The sequence below is a fragment of the Apteryx mantelli genome, chromosome 1 (genome assembly GCF_036417845.1).
Source record: "Apteryx mantelli isolate bAptMan1 chromosome 1, bAptMan1.hap1, whole genome shotgun sequence".
Taxonomy (NCBI): Eukaryota; Metazoa; Chordata; class Aves; order Apterygiformes; family Apterygidae; genus Apteryx; species Apteryx mantelli.
Window position 1 is genome coordinate 3,438,232 of NC_089978.1, and position 17,583 is coordinate 3,455,814.

A 17,583-nucleotide genomic window follows, 5' to 3' on the forward strand; every position below is an offset into this window, starting at 1 on the left:
GGTTCGCTTTTTCTCACTTTATTCTGTTTTCTCTCTTTGCAGTCAAACTCGTCTTCTCTTTCTGCCAGGACTTTCCGCCTTGGGGCTTGAGCCTTTCTTGCGCGGTGTCACCTACCTGGCAGGATCAGCGTCGCGTTTGCTTGTTCTTTTCAGAAAAACTTTTGACCTAACTTCTCTCTTTTTTTTTTTGGTCCTCCTCCCCTTTGCGCGTACTCTTTGGATAATACGATTTCTAATTTAAGGATTGGAATAGTTCCATTTTTGTCGCGTTGTTTTATCCCGAAGCTCCTGGCTTGGAAACACTAATAGGAGAAACACTTCCGTTGCCATGCTGGTAGTCGCAGAATGACTTTGCTAGGTGCAACGCTGCTGCTGTTAATCATTGCGTATAGATATATGGCTTCAAAGCTGAGGCTGCGTAAGGCAATAGCGGAATTGGTGATGAAGTTACGGGGCCGTAACAAAGCCTCGGTCGCTCCGGCTTAGCCCGGGTGCAGGTGAGCCCCCCATCCCTGTTTTGACGGTGCTCGGAAGGGATTTAATCTTGTAGCTGTCGCTGGTAAGAGCTCGCACGCGAACGGTTACTGCCGCTTATCTGATGCCTGGGAGCTGCTTAATCTTACGACGGTTCGGTCACGTTTGCGTCCTAGAAGTCTCCCGTGGTTTTAGCAGTGAAGACGTGGCAGCTGAAAGGATCCCACACCTTTGCAAACACGTCTGCATCAGGCACACCTTTGGGAAAGGTCCATTTGCTCTTTTTTTTTTTCCTAAGCGTGTTTGCACAAGGCTATTCCGATCGGAATATTGCTAATACTCCTGGAAGCTGCAGACTTTCTTTCTTTTTTTTTTTTAACCTTTTATCGTTTTAAAAGTAGTACCTACTAATCTTTGGAAAGTGGAAGTTGCCACTAGGCACAAAAAAGCGGTTTCATTGATACTAAATACGCGTCAAGGTTTTGCTTTGCGTCGGTAATAACCGAACAGCCCAAGACGTGAAATCCTGCAACTTCCCTTAACTGCTGTGCAACCTCAAATGAATTTAGGGTGCTGATGTGCCGAGATTAGTGCACTGGATTGACTAATGTTCTCTCACTCACTTCTGTGCTTGTATTAGCACAGAATTAGCTTGTATTAGGTTAGTCTTTGCATATAATCTTTGTCTTAGATTTGAGGAGCTGTTACGATGTTTGATTTGGGGGTTTATTTTGGTCTATGTTTTTCCAGGCCCTAACATTAAAAATAAATAAATAAATAAATAAATAAGGTGTGTGTGTATATATGTATATATTCTGAAGCATATTTCAGTCCTAGCTACTTTTTTCCTGATTTGGAAGCAGACTTACGAATTTGCCATATCTGCTTTTTTTGAAAATAGTGCTAGGAGAATGCCGCATGCATCCCCGCAAGGAGAATTAGGCTCAGGACCCATTTAGAAAGCCCCCCCAATGCCTCCCCAAAAACCAAACAACAAAACAACCTTAACAGATGACCGGAATTTCCTTTTGGACTTCTTTTTCCTACTCATCCCCTTTGGAACTTATCTAAAGCAAAGAGCTCCGAGGTGCTGGTTTTACGGTTTTAATTTTCAGTATACGGAAGCTTAACGCAAAGCGCGCGAGGTCTGTTAAGGCTCTGACACAAGCTAAGAAAAACCAAGAAACTGCCCGGTTAAGAGGAAACGGGCCATATGCTGGCCAGCGCGGCGCTGCCAAAGCCGGCTGCTTCCCTATTGTGCCGGCGTGTGGGAGAGCAGATGGTACGCTTCCCCTTAACCGGGCATTTGCTTGCTTCGCTCCCTTGCTCCGTTTGTGGGATAAGGCAAAGTCTACGAATTTCACGTGCGAAATACATACGCGGGTGAAGGTATGTGTATATATAAATATATATATATATATATAAAAAAGTTACCGTGGGGGCACTTGCAAGCTACAAAAGTTCCCAATGCAACCGAATAAACTCGTGCTGGAAATATCTCAACGCAATTTTTCCTTCTCTTCGAGCTGTTTTTTGCCAGTTTATTTACTGCGTGGAGATTAGCGTTACGAGTTCTTTTTTTTTCTGAATTGTTCCTGTCAAAATTCTTCTTCTTAAATGAGCAGGAAGGAAATGCTTTTTTGCAGGAACGAAGTCAAGCTGAGCTGGACTTTTGGATTCTCTCGGCAGCTCTTGCAGGATTTAGCTGACCTCGTAACTTCGGAGGTGACCTTGTAACTTTGGAGAGAAAAATGTTTTCAAATAGCCTGTTTTTCCCCTTAGCTCTGTATCCTGGGCTGCGGAGGGTTTTTTATTCTGGATATTTGAACGTGAACGCAATCTTTAACATCTCTACAGTAGTTCAACTGCCTGTTCTTCAGTCGTGGTGAAAATAGGGAAGATTTCATTATAAAAAAGCCTTGCTTTTTATAAACTTAAGGTGCAAGAAAAGGTAGTTGAAGGCCACTCAAGTCTTACTTAAAATTTTGCACACTTTGAATATTTCTGTTCTACACCCTTACATCAGTTCTGTGCTGCTGTTTTATTCAAAAGCAACAAAACAAAAAACACAGGGCAAAACCCTGAAATACATGCTAGTACTTTCAAAACCAAGTTTAAGGGATGCGGCTGTCTTCTCAAAAGACTGTTGTATGAGTTAAATGAACTTTAGGAAATATGAAAGCAGACATTCTAGAAGAGAAAAATGTCGATGGACCACTAAATAATATTATTGTCAAACTATGTTATACTTCCATGTTCAGTTAATGCAGAGTCTTAATTAGGAAGGTGGGAAATTCTGTATGACCAGGCTCCTCGATCATCTTTAGACTTTTCATTTAATTATTTGCACTAGTGTTTGTGTGGTACATTCCCCCATGATCTTTTCACAGCAACCTTTTTACAGCTTCATCAGTAACATGGGCATCTCGTCTTTTTACTTCTTTACTGGAGGGAAAAAAAAAACCTTAGGAAGTAGGACATGATTTTCATGGATCTAAAGTGGATTTGCTTTAATTGCTTCTTCCAAAACCAAAATCGGTTCTATCCATCTGTCTGCCCCGGGAGAGCAAGGGACATTGCAAAATACAGGTTTGAACACACAGCCACTGCAGCACCTGAACGCTTGGTATCTTGGGCGTGTTGAGCTAGTGATATTATGCGTTATTGCTGTGAAACCTATGGCAACATCTTCCAGGTCTCTTCAGATTATAGACAACGGCTTCTCTCAGGGACAAAACAGCAAGTTGCAGGTCATCCGGCTGAATTAAATTCACCTATGGTTTCTCACCTTCATTTGGTTGAACATATACAAGTGTCTTTAGGGAAGGCAAAGGAAGTAATTGCTCAGGGCAGCAGATAGCAGGGATTGCATGACAGTGCTGGCTAAGGGGTAACCCAAGCCCTTCTACCCATGCAGGGACCTCGGGCTTGCTGCTGCCGCTGCTCCAAGAAGAAGCATCAGGATGTGTGGAGCAGCAGCTGTCCTGTTCATCGCCAGCAGCATGAGAGGAGCAGCAAACTCCCTTTCCTGGGGTTGATTTTTATATTCATCCCTGAAGAGTAAAATTCAGTTCTGCATTCGCTGTTGGGAAACCTTGGGACCAACTGTGTATGAGCGTTGACAGTTGGAGGCATAATAATTTGGGGTTATTTGAGGTTGAAATGCTCCATTGTCATCTGACATTTCATGAAGTGCAACGTCAAGTATGTGATGGAGCAATTTAATGATAGTGGCCTAGGCATTAACTGGAGGCCACGGGTTAAAGATTCTTGAGAATGTCATTTTTCATCCCAGCTCAGCTGAAAGATCAAAGAAACTTCTGTTGGTGTCGAAAGGAGAAAAATTGCAAAAACTCGAGTTGTCCCAAGTAATCAGTGGTTTGTTGTTCTGGCGGACTCATAATAAAGATTGAAATTTGGAGTTATGGAAAGGAAACTATTTGCATTTTATTCTTCTTGGCAATATCTTCCAAACTCTCTTGCCTGTGGAAGAGATTTCAGAGTGAGGAGATTGAGATTGTTCGTTCTTAAAAGGCCGATGAACCCAGTTATCATCTTAGGAACTTGCAGATCAGCCGTCACGAGCAGGCCAGTTGGAAACTGCAGAAGTTTATTTGTTCTTGGCCGCATTTCTCTTGAAATACTTTTTTCTCAAGCTTTTTAATTTCTTCTCTATTTCTCTGCAGGGCACAATCACATCTATTTTTATCTCCTTATATGAGTACAAATTCTTCAGCAAAAGTGCTTAGACAGAATTCCCAGTACCCGGATTTGTTTTTGAGGTTGTCCACCACAACACGTCATCTCCGCTGACGTTACTGAGAAATAGTTCACCGATCCCTCTTTGCAGGTTAATTTTCAAAATTTGCTAACGGGCAGAAGACAGAAGAAAAATAGCTTTAGTATCTACTGGTCTGAAATGTTGAAAATAATTAGTGTAGTTAGGTATGACTTGACTCATACTTACCTCCTCTTCTGACTCGCTGATTAATTCAGGTGTTTTACTGATGCGTCTAAGTGTTTATGTTGGGAACGGGATTAAGGGTACCAAAACTTATCTGCACATGTAAGCATACGCACTTTTTTTCTTTCTCATTTCCATGGAGCAATTCAGTTGAAACAGCTGCCCAGCCAAGGTGAATCATCTTCATTTGTTTAGAAGTTTGCAGATCGTTACCTCTCTGTCTTATACTCTTAACGTTTGCAACTGACCTTTTAGTGTGTAGGTATTCATTAAAAACCAAAGTAAAACTATCAGACTACCCTTCAAATTTACTACCTGAACCAGCCTGTTGTAGTGTCTAGGGTACAATTAATTCTTTTACTGGGCTGTGCGTAACAAGGGCTCGAGGATCAGTGGAAAAAGCCTGTCAGCCTGGAGATGATTGCCTTTGGACTACTGAATTAAATACAGTTGGCCTTGTGCCTTGTAACATGACGTTGAAGTTTATCATACAAAGTAGGTATTTAATATCTATATTTCATTATAACGTTGTGGCTTGCTTTATCAGGATAGTCCTTTCTAAAGATCACAGCATCACAGAATGGTTGAGGTTGGAAGGGACCTCAGGAGATCATCTAAGTCCAACCCCCCTGCTCAAGCAGGGTCACCTAGAGCACGTTGCACAGCATTGCGTCCAGACGGGTTTTGAATATCTCCAGAGAAGGAGACTCCACAACCTCTCTGGGCAACCTGTTCCAGTGCTCTGTCACCCTCACAGTGAAGAAGCTTTTCCTCATGTTCAGATGATCTAGCACCAAGGAACCTGGAGCAGAAAAATATGGCAACTTTCCTAGGGAAAACTCTGCATTAATGCTCATCTGATGATCATCTATCTAATCTGATGATCGATGCTCATCTCGATCGGGAGGTATGTTGAGGTAATGTGGTGGAATGGTCATGAACGTAGATGAACCATTATCCTTGGACATATGTGTTTTTGGAGGTACTTAAGGGAAAGGTGCTTCGCTCCATTAGCCCAAAACTTTGTAGGTCAACAAATGTGTAGCTGTAGAAACCGGCTGCCTGGGCATAACCTTTTTTATTATCTTGTATGAAAGGGTGAAATATCGTTGAGGTAATTCAGCAGTGCTAAAAGTAGCCTTTCAGGGCTTAGTGTTTGAGAAAAATGCTCGAAAGAAAATTGATAAGAAATATAAGCCAAAAATCCCAAGTCTGAATAGTGGATAAAATGATTTTGAGACTTAACTTTGTTTAAGCAAACTTTGCCACTGGAGAGTTACCAAATTCATTAAAGGTATGGCGTCGTGTTTTCGGACAGATTTTCCCCCTCCCCAAGCGTTTTACCCTGACAAATCTACACGTTTTAACTAGCATCGCTAACTGATTTATAAAATTCAAATAAAAAAGATTACAACATGGAACCTGCAATTAAGTAAAGATATAACAAGCCTCCAAGTTAATTACCAGATGCAAAATTAATGTTGATGCCGCAGTGACTGATAAATTTCCAAATACTAACACTTAGGTTGTTACAAACCTGATCAATGAATATATTTATATGTGAAGTGCAGCAAATTTAATACTTCCTCGCCAGCTGTTACAGGATGGAAAAAAAAATAAGGTTGCGCTACATAAAACATGGGGCTGTGTCAAGGCTTTGTAATCGTGTGAACCTTTAATTAAGAAGTTCCCACAGAATGGAAAATAGCAACCTGCTCAGTTGTGAAGACACCAGGCGATAAATAACATTAAGCAGCTCCAGCAGTTGCTGGTAACCGCGCTTCAGAGAATAAAACAAATTCAAACCCAATTCTTTACAACAGGGGATAAAGTGACTGTAAAACGTATTCCTCTGCGGATTAAGAATGGAAGGAAGGGATGTTTTGCGGTCTATTTGTAGTGAGATGAGACCCAGACCCCTTTTAAGCAATGCTTGTGATAGACGAACATTTAGATTCAACAGTTATCAGCTCTCATAATTTTGGCAGAGTGGCCTGCCACAAACGGATCGCCGTTCCTTACCTTTGGAGATTCCAGTGCTTTTCCAAAATATTTGTATTTCCCAGGCAGAATATTCGGAAATTGAATTCTCACGAGTGGCATCATTTTAAAACATGCATGCACGTGTATGGTTTATTTTTAAGCATAAGTGCAAAGCCAAACAGTGATGGAGAGAGGACCGTGATTTTAGAAACCCGGATTTGGTAGAGTCCCGGATACAATTTTCCAAAGCAATTTGACTCTGAAACAAGATAGAAAGGTCATCAAAGCGAATCAATCAAAACAAATCTTTATTCTAATACAAACTTTCCTACGCGCTGTCTTTTCAGCTTGAACTCTTCTAATAGTGCACTGCTTTCAGACTAGTTAAAAGTAACCTTAACTTTAATATATTTGTTCCCTTTATACAGCACTTGTGCGTGGAATATTTTAATAAGGTCATTTACCTTAAACCAGACAATTTGAGTTAGGGTGAGAGTCGGCAATCCCTATTCTTGCGTTCCAACTAGTAAATAGCTAACTCCACTTTATTTATTCGGATGAACTCTTTAATTGCTTGCAAACGTCACCTTTTCCCAAAGCACCTCGGAGGCAGTTGTGCTGCGGGGTATCGCAGCGCAGTCGCGTTCGCTGGTGGGTTAACTGATCCGTACGGAGCGGTGCTTGCCTTGGGGGCAAACAGTAGTTTTAGCAGGAACTTGGTATATATTGGCAGATACGGCTTTATTTGTACACATTACAATTATTCACTCATTTTACAGAAAAAGCAAGAAGCTTTCAGATCCACGAAATGAGGCGTGCGGCTTTAGAAGCCATTCGGATGGCCGAGATGCTGCTGTTACTATTGATTGAAGCCAGCGAATGTTTATAAATTAAACATTTATATTATCTCCATCTCCTGTCCTGAGTCTCATAAATTGTGATTCTTAATTATATTCTCTTTCTGTATTTATCTATTTTCTTTAAATTCTTAACCTTAGCTCATAATTTTGCATTTCATTAATAGTCTCAAACAGTGACTGCAGGGTTTTTTTGAATATTTTAATCTTTCTGCGATACTCCATTTGCAGGCTTTTAAAGCCAGGTTTGATGTGAATTTTCCATTTACTTAATTCTTTCCTGACACACTGCTTCATCACATGGCAGTTCGGCTGCGTGTGTTTTATAACCTGGTGATTAAGAAATAGAAGTAAAACTCGACTGTGGAATTTTCCGTAACTGCACTTCCTCAGTTAGTTATTACTCTCGATGTCGTACGTGTTTTCAAATGGTTTTCTTAAAAATCCTCTCTGTTGCAGTCTCTGCAAATGTTGGTAATGAGTCTGTTTTTATCGTTTAATCTGTCTTTGGGGATGAATAGTCTAGCGTGTAGTTTTACCATCGTATTTTCATGATTTTCCTGCCTGCACTTTCCCATTTCCACTTCCCTTTCACATCTTCCTACAATTTAATCTTAATCATGTAGGAAAACAGATACATTCAGTAATGTTATATTCCACCATAGCTTTTTGGTTATGTTGTTAGTATCCCCTCCCCTGTCCCCCTGTATTTTTATTATTCTGCGGTTCTTTTATTTTGCTTGATTTTCTTTGCACTTGCGTGAGTTGAACTTGCTTTCATCTCCCAGAAAACAGCTGCAGATTTGACTTAACCATTAAGTCACTCAAAAAAACCCCAAACAACCCACATTTTGAACTCTTTTGCACTCATAGACTGTGTTTATCCTGTTTTCAACCGCTTCTCCGCAGTAAGAAAGTTAGCAGTGTTTTGAAAGTGAAAGTTTTGATTTTTAGGCTCCTTTACAAACCAAATATTACGAGGGTTATTTGGCAACATTGGTTGACCAGCCTCCTCCAAGAAGGGTTGGGTTAGATTATAAATACCTTTTTTCGTTTTGGAAGAAAGCATTTCCTTTTTTTAGAAGGGAAAAATAACAAGCAATGTTGACCCTGACGGATTTAAATTTTTCAGAGGAGGAAAGCTGTGTGAATGGGATATCGTATCAGGCAGCGTACCAAGCTATATCAACCTTTTTGCTACTTTCTTTAACAAATGACTTGTCGGAAACTGATTCTAGGGTCAGCATTAAACCTTCCTGCAGTGCAGCTCTTCACTGATACGGTTCAGTACTGCTATCATTCTTTTAAGGAAAAGAGTCTAAGGTTTGTTTTTCCCTTCAAATTCTTCCATCAGACAAGCTAACTAGTTAATGTAGATTTTTTTTTTTGTTCTCCTGCCTTAGTTCAGTCCCTTCCTACAAGATCGCATCCCAATTTTTCTGTTTTGAAGAGGAGTTACCACCACATTATTATCTGAACAAAATTACTGTAGAAGATGAAGTTGCTGCTGTACTTCATCAGCCACCCGAGATGTGAATTACTGGAAATTTGGAATTTAAAAATACACTAAATCCCCTCATGCATCGAAAAAAACAGGAAGCGCCAGGTTATGGTCCCTCGATAATCCCTCAGCAAAGCAGAACTTTTAGAGATGAGTATGGGGAAAGTGAGAATTTAAGAGGCTGTTGCTTTTTTGGGTCATAATTGATGCTTTGCTCTCTACCGCAGCACTAGATCATGATTCTCATCCTTCTTTCTCTCCAGCAATGTGAAGCTCCCTCTTAGGAGGAGGGGATCAGCGTTTGGAGAGTCTGTAGAGTCCATTTTGCACGTGTTGTGAGTGATATTTCTCAACTGTTGCAACAGAAGGTTGTGCAGAAAAGTAAAATATCTCTAATCGTTTAACCCCCTCATCAAGCATCTTAAGCAGCACCTCTTAATGCTTTTGGTTTGTATCCCAGAAACTGGCCAAAAATGATGATGAGGACGTGGTACGGATTTCTCCCATTTCTCCCTTTCCTAAGGAGCAGGGGCGGCAGTCAAAAGGACTTGCTGCTTTGGAGCCACAGCACGGTTCGTATGAAAAACTGGGCATGCAGAAGTCCGTCGTGGCCAACGGTGAGCAACAGTGCTGGTGGCACTTCTCTACTGTCACCTGAGCACGTTCCTCTCCAAACACTGATTTAGAAGGGTGTTTGGGGAAGAAACTGCATGTCTGTGGTTAGTGAATTTTGCTGCTGGAGCTTCTTACCTCTGGGGCGCAGGTTCTGACGTGGGGAGATAAAATATCGTGTATCTAGAGATGTGAGGTTCTGACGTGCTTTCTATCGCAGCAAGGCACCCAAAATTGTCCGACACAGGAAAGCACGTTCATCTAATAAAACCCATCGATCGTTCTCTACGCTGAATGTTCGTTCAGAATCTTTGTCCTTCTGTCCAGATGCACTACACTCAAGGTTCAATACTGCTAAAATTGCCTAAAGTTATTGCCTGAAGTTGTAAAACGAACATGGCCAATGGCCTTATTGTCTAGTGCAGTACAGTGGAAGGAAGATCTACTGTATAAAAAACTCTGTAAAGCAGTGGTATGCTGTTCAATAGCACTGTACAGGACTTTGGTTTATCTACTAGGAATGGAGATTTGCTCAAGGAAGCTCAGTCTTTTGACCAAGAGGCTGTTTCACTATCTTCAACTATGCAGAAAAGTACTGTGGTTTGGGTTGCGGAGCTAAAAATTGCTATGTCTATATGTCCTACATGAGGAAGGTCCCCAAACTTGCATCTGGCTCTCAATACCAAAGAGGTTGGTCAACCCTATGGTGCACAGGCAGTATAAACAGAAGAGGAACCATCACACAAAAAAACATATCATGTGTCGAATTATTCACTGGACCATGCAACAAGAAAGTTTTGCGTCAACCTAGACAGCTTTCAGGAGTAACGTAGCAGGCCTGCAAAATAATCTGAAACGTTTCTGAATGGAAACGCATCTCTAGTCCAGTGATTTAAAATATATAATTTAGAAAGGAAAAAGAATTTATACAAATGGATGCTAAAACTAGTCATTTTAACTGGTTTTATTCTCGTTTGCAACTTGCTCGGCGTTGAAGGCGGTTCAGCTACGTGTACTGTGTCACATCGTGCAGAGGACAGTAGTTCTGATTGACCAAAATCCTGGGGTTTAAGGAGGCTCCCTTGGTAGGCAACAGGAAGATTGCGTTAGATTTTTTTCCCTGCCTCTTTTACTCATGATTAGAAACATAAACGTTGGTATTCCTTTTCTGTTGCTTATACAGCTTCTGTGCAGAGAAAACTTTGGGCTCAAATGGAAACTTTGCATTTGGGCTGAGCCGTGTTGGAGAAGCTGTGTTGAAATTACTGCCGTGCAGCATCATAGCGTCAGGAGGGTTTTTTGCTTTTTGTTTTTGTTTTTTTCCCATGAATTCAGAAACTAAAGACAGGACAATTTGGAGAGGAAGCAAACAGTTTAAAGCCTGGTAAAGTATAGACTCCCGAGTTAAGGGTGAGATTTGAAAGACTGAGAGAGGGCAAACGTAGCTGCTGCCCTTTTAAAAGGAGTGCTGAGGGCGGAAGAGTTAAGAAATTACATCTCACTGGGGTTCGTTAAAATTCCTAGAAAAGCAACAAATAGAAGTGTTAAGAAAAACAGCTTAACACTGGTTTGGCATAATTTTTTTTTTTCTTTTTTGCTGTTGCAGGTGACAGGTCTGTAAATAGAGAAGGTGCTACATGACTTTAGGAGAGTTATTGACGCTTTCGTGTGGTGCTCTAAAATGCATGCTAGGGAAACGTGGTCTGGATGCTACCAACGGGGGATGGAAAACGTTTGGAAAATCATGCTAAAAGAGGAGATATCAACCAGTTCTTTGTTAAAATGAATGAGGTTTCGTAGGGCTTGTCCTTAATCCGGTAGTAGTCAGTGTTATCATTAAGAAACTGGAGGACGGAGCAGGATATGTGCTTTATAAATTTATAGATGATAGTGACTCGGGAAGGGCAGCAAGCGAGTCTGCAAGTGGTACTGAAGTTCAAAATCGGCTCGCAAAAATCCGACTACTGTCTTTCAGGCTTTGGCCTCTACATTTTGAGGAAGATTTGGACCGATTGGAGAGAGACCCAGAGGAGAGCAGGGAAAATCACCCAGGGCAAAGAAAATATGTAGGTTACAAATTAAGCCTGAAAACCGTAGGGGTGAATGAGTAGGGAGATGTTTAGTCTAGAGCAGCAGGAAATCTTGAAACACTAGAAAGAGTGTTGCAAAGAGGAAGGGGATAAATTATATATATATATATATATATATTTTTTTTTTGCTTTATTCACTGTGCAATATGCTGCAGTCAAATTGCAGTAAGAGAGATGAGATTAGGCACATGAGAGTAAAGATCGTCAGGCGTCGCGATAGATTACACAACCTTTCCTGGAAGGTCGTTGTCGGTGGAGGTTTTTAAGAGTAGATTGTCCTTCCTTGAAGGTGGGAGTAAGGAACATAGCTGTGTTTTTGCCTTTCCTTTCTGTAAAGGCTCACAGAAGCAAGATTATTAAGAGATGCAGCTTCACCTTGGTTGATTAGCCTTTCGTAATATTTGTAAGCAAGAGTTTTATAATTTTTGCACGAGACGGATGGAAACTGCTTTATCAACTGTTGAACTGTGGTTTTGGGTCATGCAGATAAACAGGCTGGATGTGCACCTTTTAGGAAGAACTGGTACGCGCCTTTGAAGTCCATCTGCTGCCCGTTACGTGCTTTGTTTTCAGTTTTATTTGTGCTGCCGGTAGAGCCTTAGTTGTGGTCTTGTTGCCTGAGGCCCTGTGTAAACTCCGAGCGAAATAATTGTGTCTGTCGGTGGTTTCGTCTTCAGCTTGTCGTGTAAATTGGCCCCAGTCGCATCCTGTGTTGGAATCCCCGAATCGCGTCCGTTCTGCACCGGGTTCCTTCTCCTTCAAGCATTGAAGGGTTTATTGAACGTAGCTCTAGGAAACAGAAGGCCGCTTTATTAAATAATCTCTGCGAACAGCTTAATATCTTGCTTGAAATTCAATCTTGAGGCTTTGTGAGCTAAATCGCTCTCCTGTGTTCAGGAGCTGAAGTACTCGTCGTGCCATGCAGGCCACGTTGCAGTCAGGTTCTCCCCCTCGCACGTTCGAATGCGCGTCCAAATGTTTTGAAGAGCTTGTCAACAGAGTAAAATACATTTAAAAGTACGATTCAAACTCGTAAGAACCATACATATAATTAATAAAACTGTCTACAAAACTTTTGGTGATAAGTATCTCACTGTTTTAGTAGGTGAGAATCTTTGAGCTTGTAAAATTGGTGTCAAATCATACTAGTTTAAGAAAAGAATCTGTGAGCATCAGGAAAGGTGCCTTAACACAAGCATCCAGATGCCTTGATGGTGCTGGACCTAATTTTTGGAACGTGTGCAGTAGGGACGTGTTTCAAAATGTCAAAATCTCATGTGGCTCAGGGGTGTGTTTCTTTTTTGGAGGATTCTTTGTATGTGGCCGTTTCTCTTCCTTCTCAGCCAGTCTCACTCTCATGGAAATAAAAATGGAATTTTTAGAATCATCTGACATTAGTCAAACCGCAACTTTTCCAATGTTAGAAAATGACTTAATGAGATTCTCCATTTTAATTTTTAAGAGCCAACAGGAACAAAATACTGTTTTCCATCTTGCGTGCAACTCTAGATAATGTTTGTGTTAAATTCCTGTCAAGCAAATGGTCTGATATTACTGAACAATTATTTTTATTTAAAAAAAAGAGCTCAACTCCTCTCCAAACTCCTCTCATGCATAAGCAATGGATGGGTGTGTTGCTGCTCTTAGAGTTTTTAGTTGAAGGTGTTGAATAGCACAACCATCTTGCAAACTGCTGTGAAGTCAGTGGAGTTGGGAGTAATCTTCCTGCTTCCAGAGAAGAAGTCAAGGGAAGAAAGAGATGTACAAAAGTCTCCCTCTTGGAATATTGGACTACAAGAAGAGTAGTTAGTAAAGAAAATAGTGCCAGAAAGCCACTGGTGCTGCAGTTACTGCCCAGGCAGTGATCTTGAGGACCAGTCAAGCAAATCACCACGCTTACCTCGGTGGGGGAAAAACATTATTTTCTTTCACTTGTCAGTGGTCAGTGCTTGGAACAGTTGCTCTACCAAGCTAGAAGAAAAGGCGTATTAACATCACGTAGTAGCTCATGGATATTAAACGTGCAGAGCATCAGCTTCCGAAGTTGGGCTTGGCTTCGGGTAAGACTTTTGCTCTTTTCTCTTGCTTGGCTTCTCCTTCTCATCCTCACCCTTTCCGTCACTGGCCGTTTCGGTAATGTGGGTCCCACCAACGGTGAAGGAAACGTGGCGAAAGGCAGCTTTTCGATCATGGGCTTGTTAGGGCATCTGCTGCCCATGTGTCCTCCGTGTCTGCCAGGCCTCCGATTTAACGTGTGGCCTGAGGCCCTGCGAGCTGTCTGGACTTTTCCTCTTGTCCGTTTCCGCTTTCCCACTCGGAGGCATTATTTGCTCTGTTGTCTTACATGCCGGAGTTGCTTGCATCACTGGATGTTAGAGATTGCTCGGAGGACAGTATTCCTCTCTCCTCCTCCTCCCTTCAAGAACTTCGTTCTTCAAACATTAATAGCAGGGGGTAGATTTATTTGTAAGATAAATAAATTCCGAAAAATGATGCAAGACATTGAAAGCTGCTTCTGAGTGAGGTGAGGTCCTAATATTGAAAAAGTACACTCGATTTGTCCTGTTGATGGGTACGTTCCAAAACTCAGTGTTACATGAGATAGCATCTACCATGCTTTCTGCCACCGATGGTAGGTGTTAGGAGGCCCAGATGTCATCGGCATCTTTCAAGTCTTGCAAATAAAGATGTTGAGAATGCTTTGAAAGTCCTTGTTAATGTATGTCGTCTTTGAAGCCACGTACTTTTCCATCAATAATCTTTTAATTTGGGACAGCTTTCTCTTTCCTTCTCTGTCAGTAAGCATTTATTTTCTATTAGCAGGAGAGCAAATATTCCCAAAGTATTTCCTTTTTTCCTCCCCCAGTATCTGTCGCAACCAGCCTTATTATGTTGGAGGTATCTGGAACGACTGTAGAAGAGATCAGTAAATAGATCCTAGTTAGTTTTGCAAACAGCCGAAATACCCATAAAAGTGCGATATTAACACGTTGTAGCATGGCAATATCATGTGCATTTTGCTGGAGGGGCAAAGACACAGCGGAAGGATGTTTCTTCTTAAGAGAAGTCAAAGCTGATGTTGAACGACAGCCAGTTCGTTCACACAGTTTTACGTTTGCCCCTTCTAAATCCTATTTAATGTATTATTAATGCACGCAAGAGTCACCCTGCGCATTTCTTTCCACCAACGGTGAGCAGAAGTTACAAGGGCTTGCAGGGAATTTCAAACATCCTTAGCTTGTCATACCAATTGCTGATGAAAAATAGTGTGTTTTAAAATGAATCGATGCATTCAGTTGTTATTACCATTCAAAATAATTAACCAAACTTTTATCCCAATTTAACGATATACTACCTTAGGTGGGAACTATAAAATTAAGAGGGAAAAAAAAGTCCTTGGTTGGCAGCCCTCAGCGAGCAGACTATTTTCATAGATTTGGTGAGCTGTGGTTTTGCGTATTTATACTAAAAAATAAATCGGTATTTTCAGATGGCAGAATTTTTTGAAAAAAGGACTTTGCCGTTGCACGATGCACGTAGATGCTGAGCGCGGTGGTACCCAGCGCTCGTGAGACTTGCCATGAACGGGGTTGCCGATATCCCAGCATTTCAGCATTGCTTCTCCCGAGCAGAATATTAAGTAGCGACTCTAGGCTTAACTGTTCAAAGCTCACCAAAATCGAGAGGGGAAAAGAGTTTTTATGGATTTCCCCCAGCTTTGGGGATTTACATAGTAACTTTTTAATAGCGTCTTTACTAAGGGAAGCTGCACCCAATTCTAGATAGTTATTTTTGCAGAGCTTTTAAATTACAGGAAACATGCTATGAAATACTACTGAAATGCAGAGAGCGTTCGGAAAGGGCTTCTGTCACTGCCTCCTTAAAAACTTGCCCTGGCCTTTAAATATCGTCGTTTTGAGCCGTTTCCGCTGCGGAGGATGTGATGGACGCGTGCGCGCTCCTGGGCCGCCCGCGCGGCCGAAGGTTAAGCAAGCAGTTGATTTCCCAGCTCGGGGCGCACAGTGGTGTCCTTTGTCTGGGCAGAGCCCAAACCCCAAAGTGTCATTGAGCAAAGAACAAGAAGGACGTTATACACACAAAAAAAAAAAAGAAAAAAAGAAAAAAAATTACATGCCGCCTAAAGTTTAAGAATGCAAATCTACCGTACGGGTCTAATTAAAACCAGCAGTTTTCTGCCGAATGCATATAGTGATTTTTTTGTCGTTGTCGGTTTAACAGCTCAGATGGAAAAAATACTAAATGCTCAAACATCTCAGAGGACAGCTGGACCCTCTATTCGGCGTTGCACTGTTTTCTGTGGCCCGGTTGTTCAGCTTGGAAATAAGCGGCCAAGCACGTAGTTTTACGGTCAATTCGATCACATCAGCAGTAACGTTTCTGAGCGCAAAATTGGCCTTTTATACCCCTGTCGTAACTTTATGCACCTTTAACTTGGGCACAGCTTGTCCGCGATGGCTAAGGAACTTTTTGCATCGTGATTTTTCCTTTTTTGAACGTTAATTCAGCACCTTGGGGCGCGTCTCCTGGAGGAAATCGGATGCAGAAGTACACGTGAAGGCGTCCGGCTGCGTTTTTGCAGGGACCTCCGGCGTTTTTCTCTAGGGAGAACGTCGGGGCCCCCATCTTCTGACGGCTCGCTGCTTTCGTTGCGTTCGGTTAAAATAACGATTTTGGTTACGCGGTAGCCGTGGCCAACCAGATTTAGACCTTTCGCTTTAGGTTTTCCTGGCTCTGTTTCTGCCACGTGCCGCGTAAGAACATCCTCGGTATTTTCGGTTTCGCTGGGGTTATTCGTATGGAGAAACCCGTTCGGTGCTGGGGTGTGCGTTTGTGGGCTTCATCCAGAGTGATGGATAAAATAATAAATATAGAATAATAAATATAATAATATTAACACAAAGCTGGTTAAGGTGACTCCACAAAAACTTAAGTAAAACAAAAATATAAAAAGGAGTGGAAATAGCACTCCTCTATTACAGTAGTTCCTTAAAACTGTATTTGATTACTTCTTTACATGTCGGATTATCCTTTGTCTGATCTAATAGCAGAAATGCTTTTTTAGGTACCTCTTGTTTTTAACTTCTTTTCCTCTTTCTTTTAACAGAGCATTCAGAAGCTGGCTAGTCAATACTTAAAGAAGGACTGGCTTGGAATAAAAGCTGATGAGCGAAGTGATTATAGGTAATTTAACAGTTGGATATCTTGGGATAGCTGTCCTTATATTTTCAGTTTGTGTGATTTTTCTCCTCGGCAATGAAACAGCTCTCTTCTGTAGTTAAAATGATTTTTTTTCCCCTTTGTTGCAGGAGTGTTGTCAGTTAAAACTGAAGCTTCGTTTCCCTCTAGATTTTTGAGACAGGCTTAAGTAGATGTCTTATTACTTGAGTGATTTAGGAAGATAGGAAACACAAAATGGCAAAACAGGAAAAAAGCTTAATGGTGCGTCCTCTTTGGGTGTTAATATTTGGGGAGTCGGTACTTGAAAAGATATTTTCTTAAATAGCTTTAAGGTTAGAGTAATAACCCCAAATTGAGTCACGAAACAGGGAGAGGAGGGGAAAGTTTTTAGTTTTTGTAGAACTTCAAGATTTTGTGAAAGTGCAAATATTTGCTTAGATCAGCATAAACGGTTCTGGGATGTCGTTTTACTTCTTAAGAGCAATCTTTTGCTAAAACAGCACACGTTTCTGATAGTAATGCATGGCCTTTCTTTCTTTCTTCCCACAACATTTCTTCCTTTATCCAGGAGCATGTACTCAGTTTGGAAATCACTTTTGGAAGGCACAATGCAAGTGGCCCAATCTCGGCTCAATATCTGCGAGAATTATAAAAACTTAATTTCTGAACCAGCCAGGACCGTAAGGTGCTTTAAGGAACAGCAGTTGAAAAAGGTATTTGTGGGTTTTGTTCGTTTGCTTGGTTGTTTTTTTTTTTAGCCTTTTCTAGCCTTTATTTAGAAAAATGATTGTTAGAAATATTATAGTATGGCACTTGTGAAGTAGGTATATACTTTTTGGTCTCTCCATGTGCACGTTGCTATAGAATTAAACAGCTGGCTTGCTGAAAAGGGGTAAAATTCTG

The 17,583-nt window shown here is 41.3% G+C and overlaps 1 protein-coding gene across 1 annotated transcript in view; it reads left to right on the forward strand.

Moving 5' to 3' along the window:
* FCHSD2 (FCH and double SH3 domains 2) overlaps positions 1–17,583 on the forward strand; it is a 155,703-nt gene that overhangs the window by 66,657 nt on the left and 71,463 nt on the right. The window contains exons 4-5 of the mRNA XM_067309054.1: positions 16,607–16,683; positions 17,249–17,393. Coding sequence (XP_067165155.1) covers positions 16,607–16,683; positions 17,249–17,393 — 222 coding nt within the window. The remainder of the gene's footprint in view (positions 1–16,606; positions 16,684–17,248; positions 17,394–17,583) is intronic.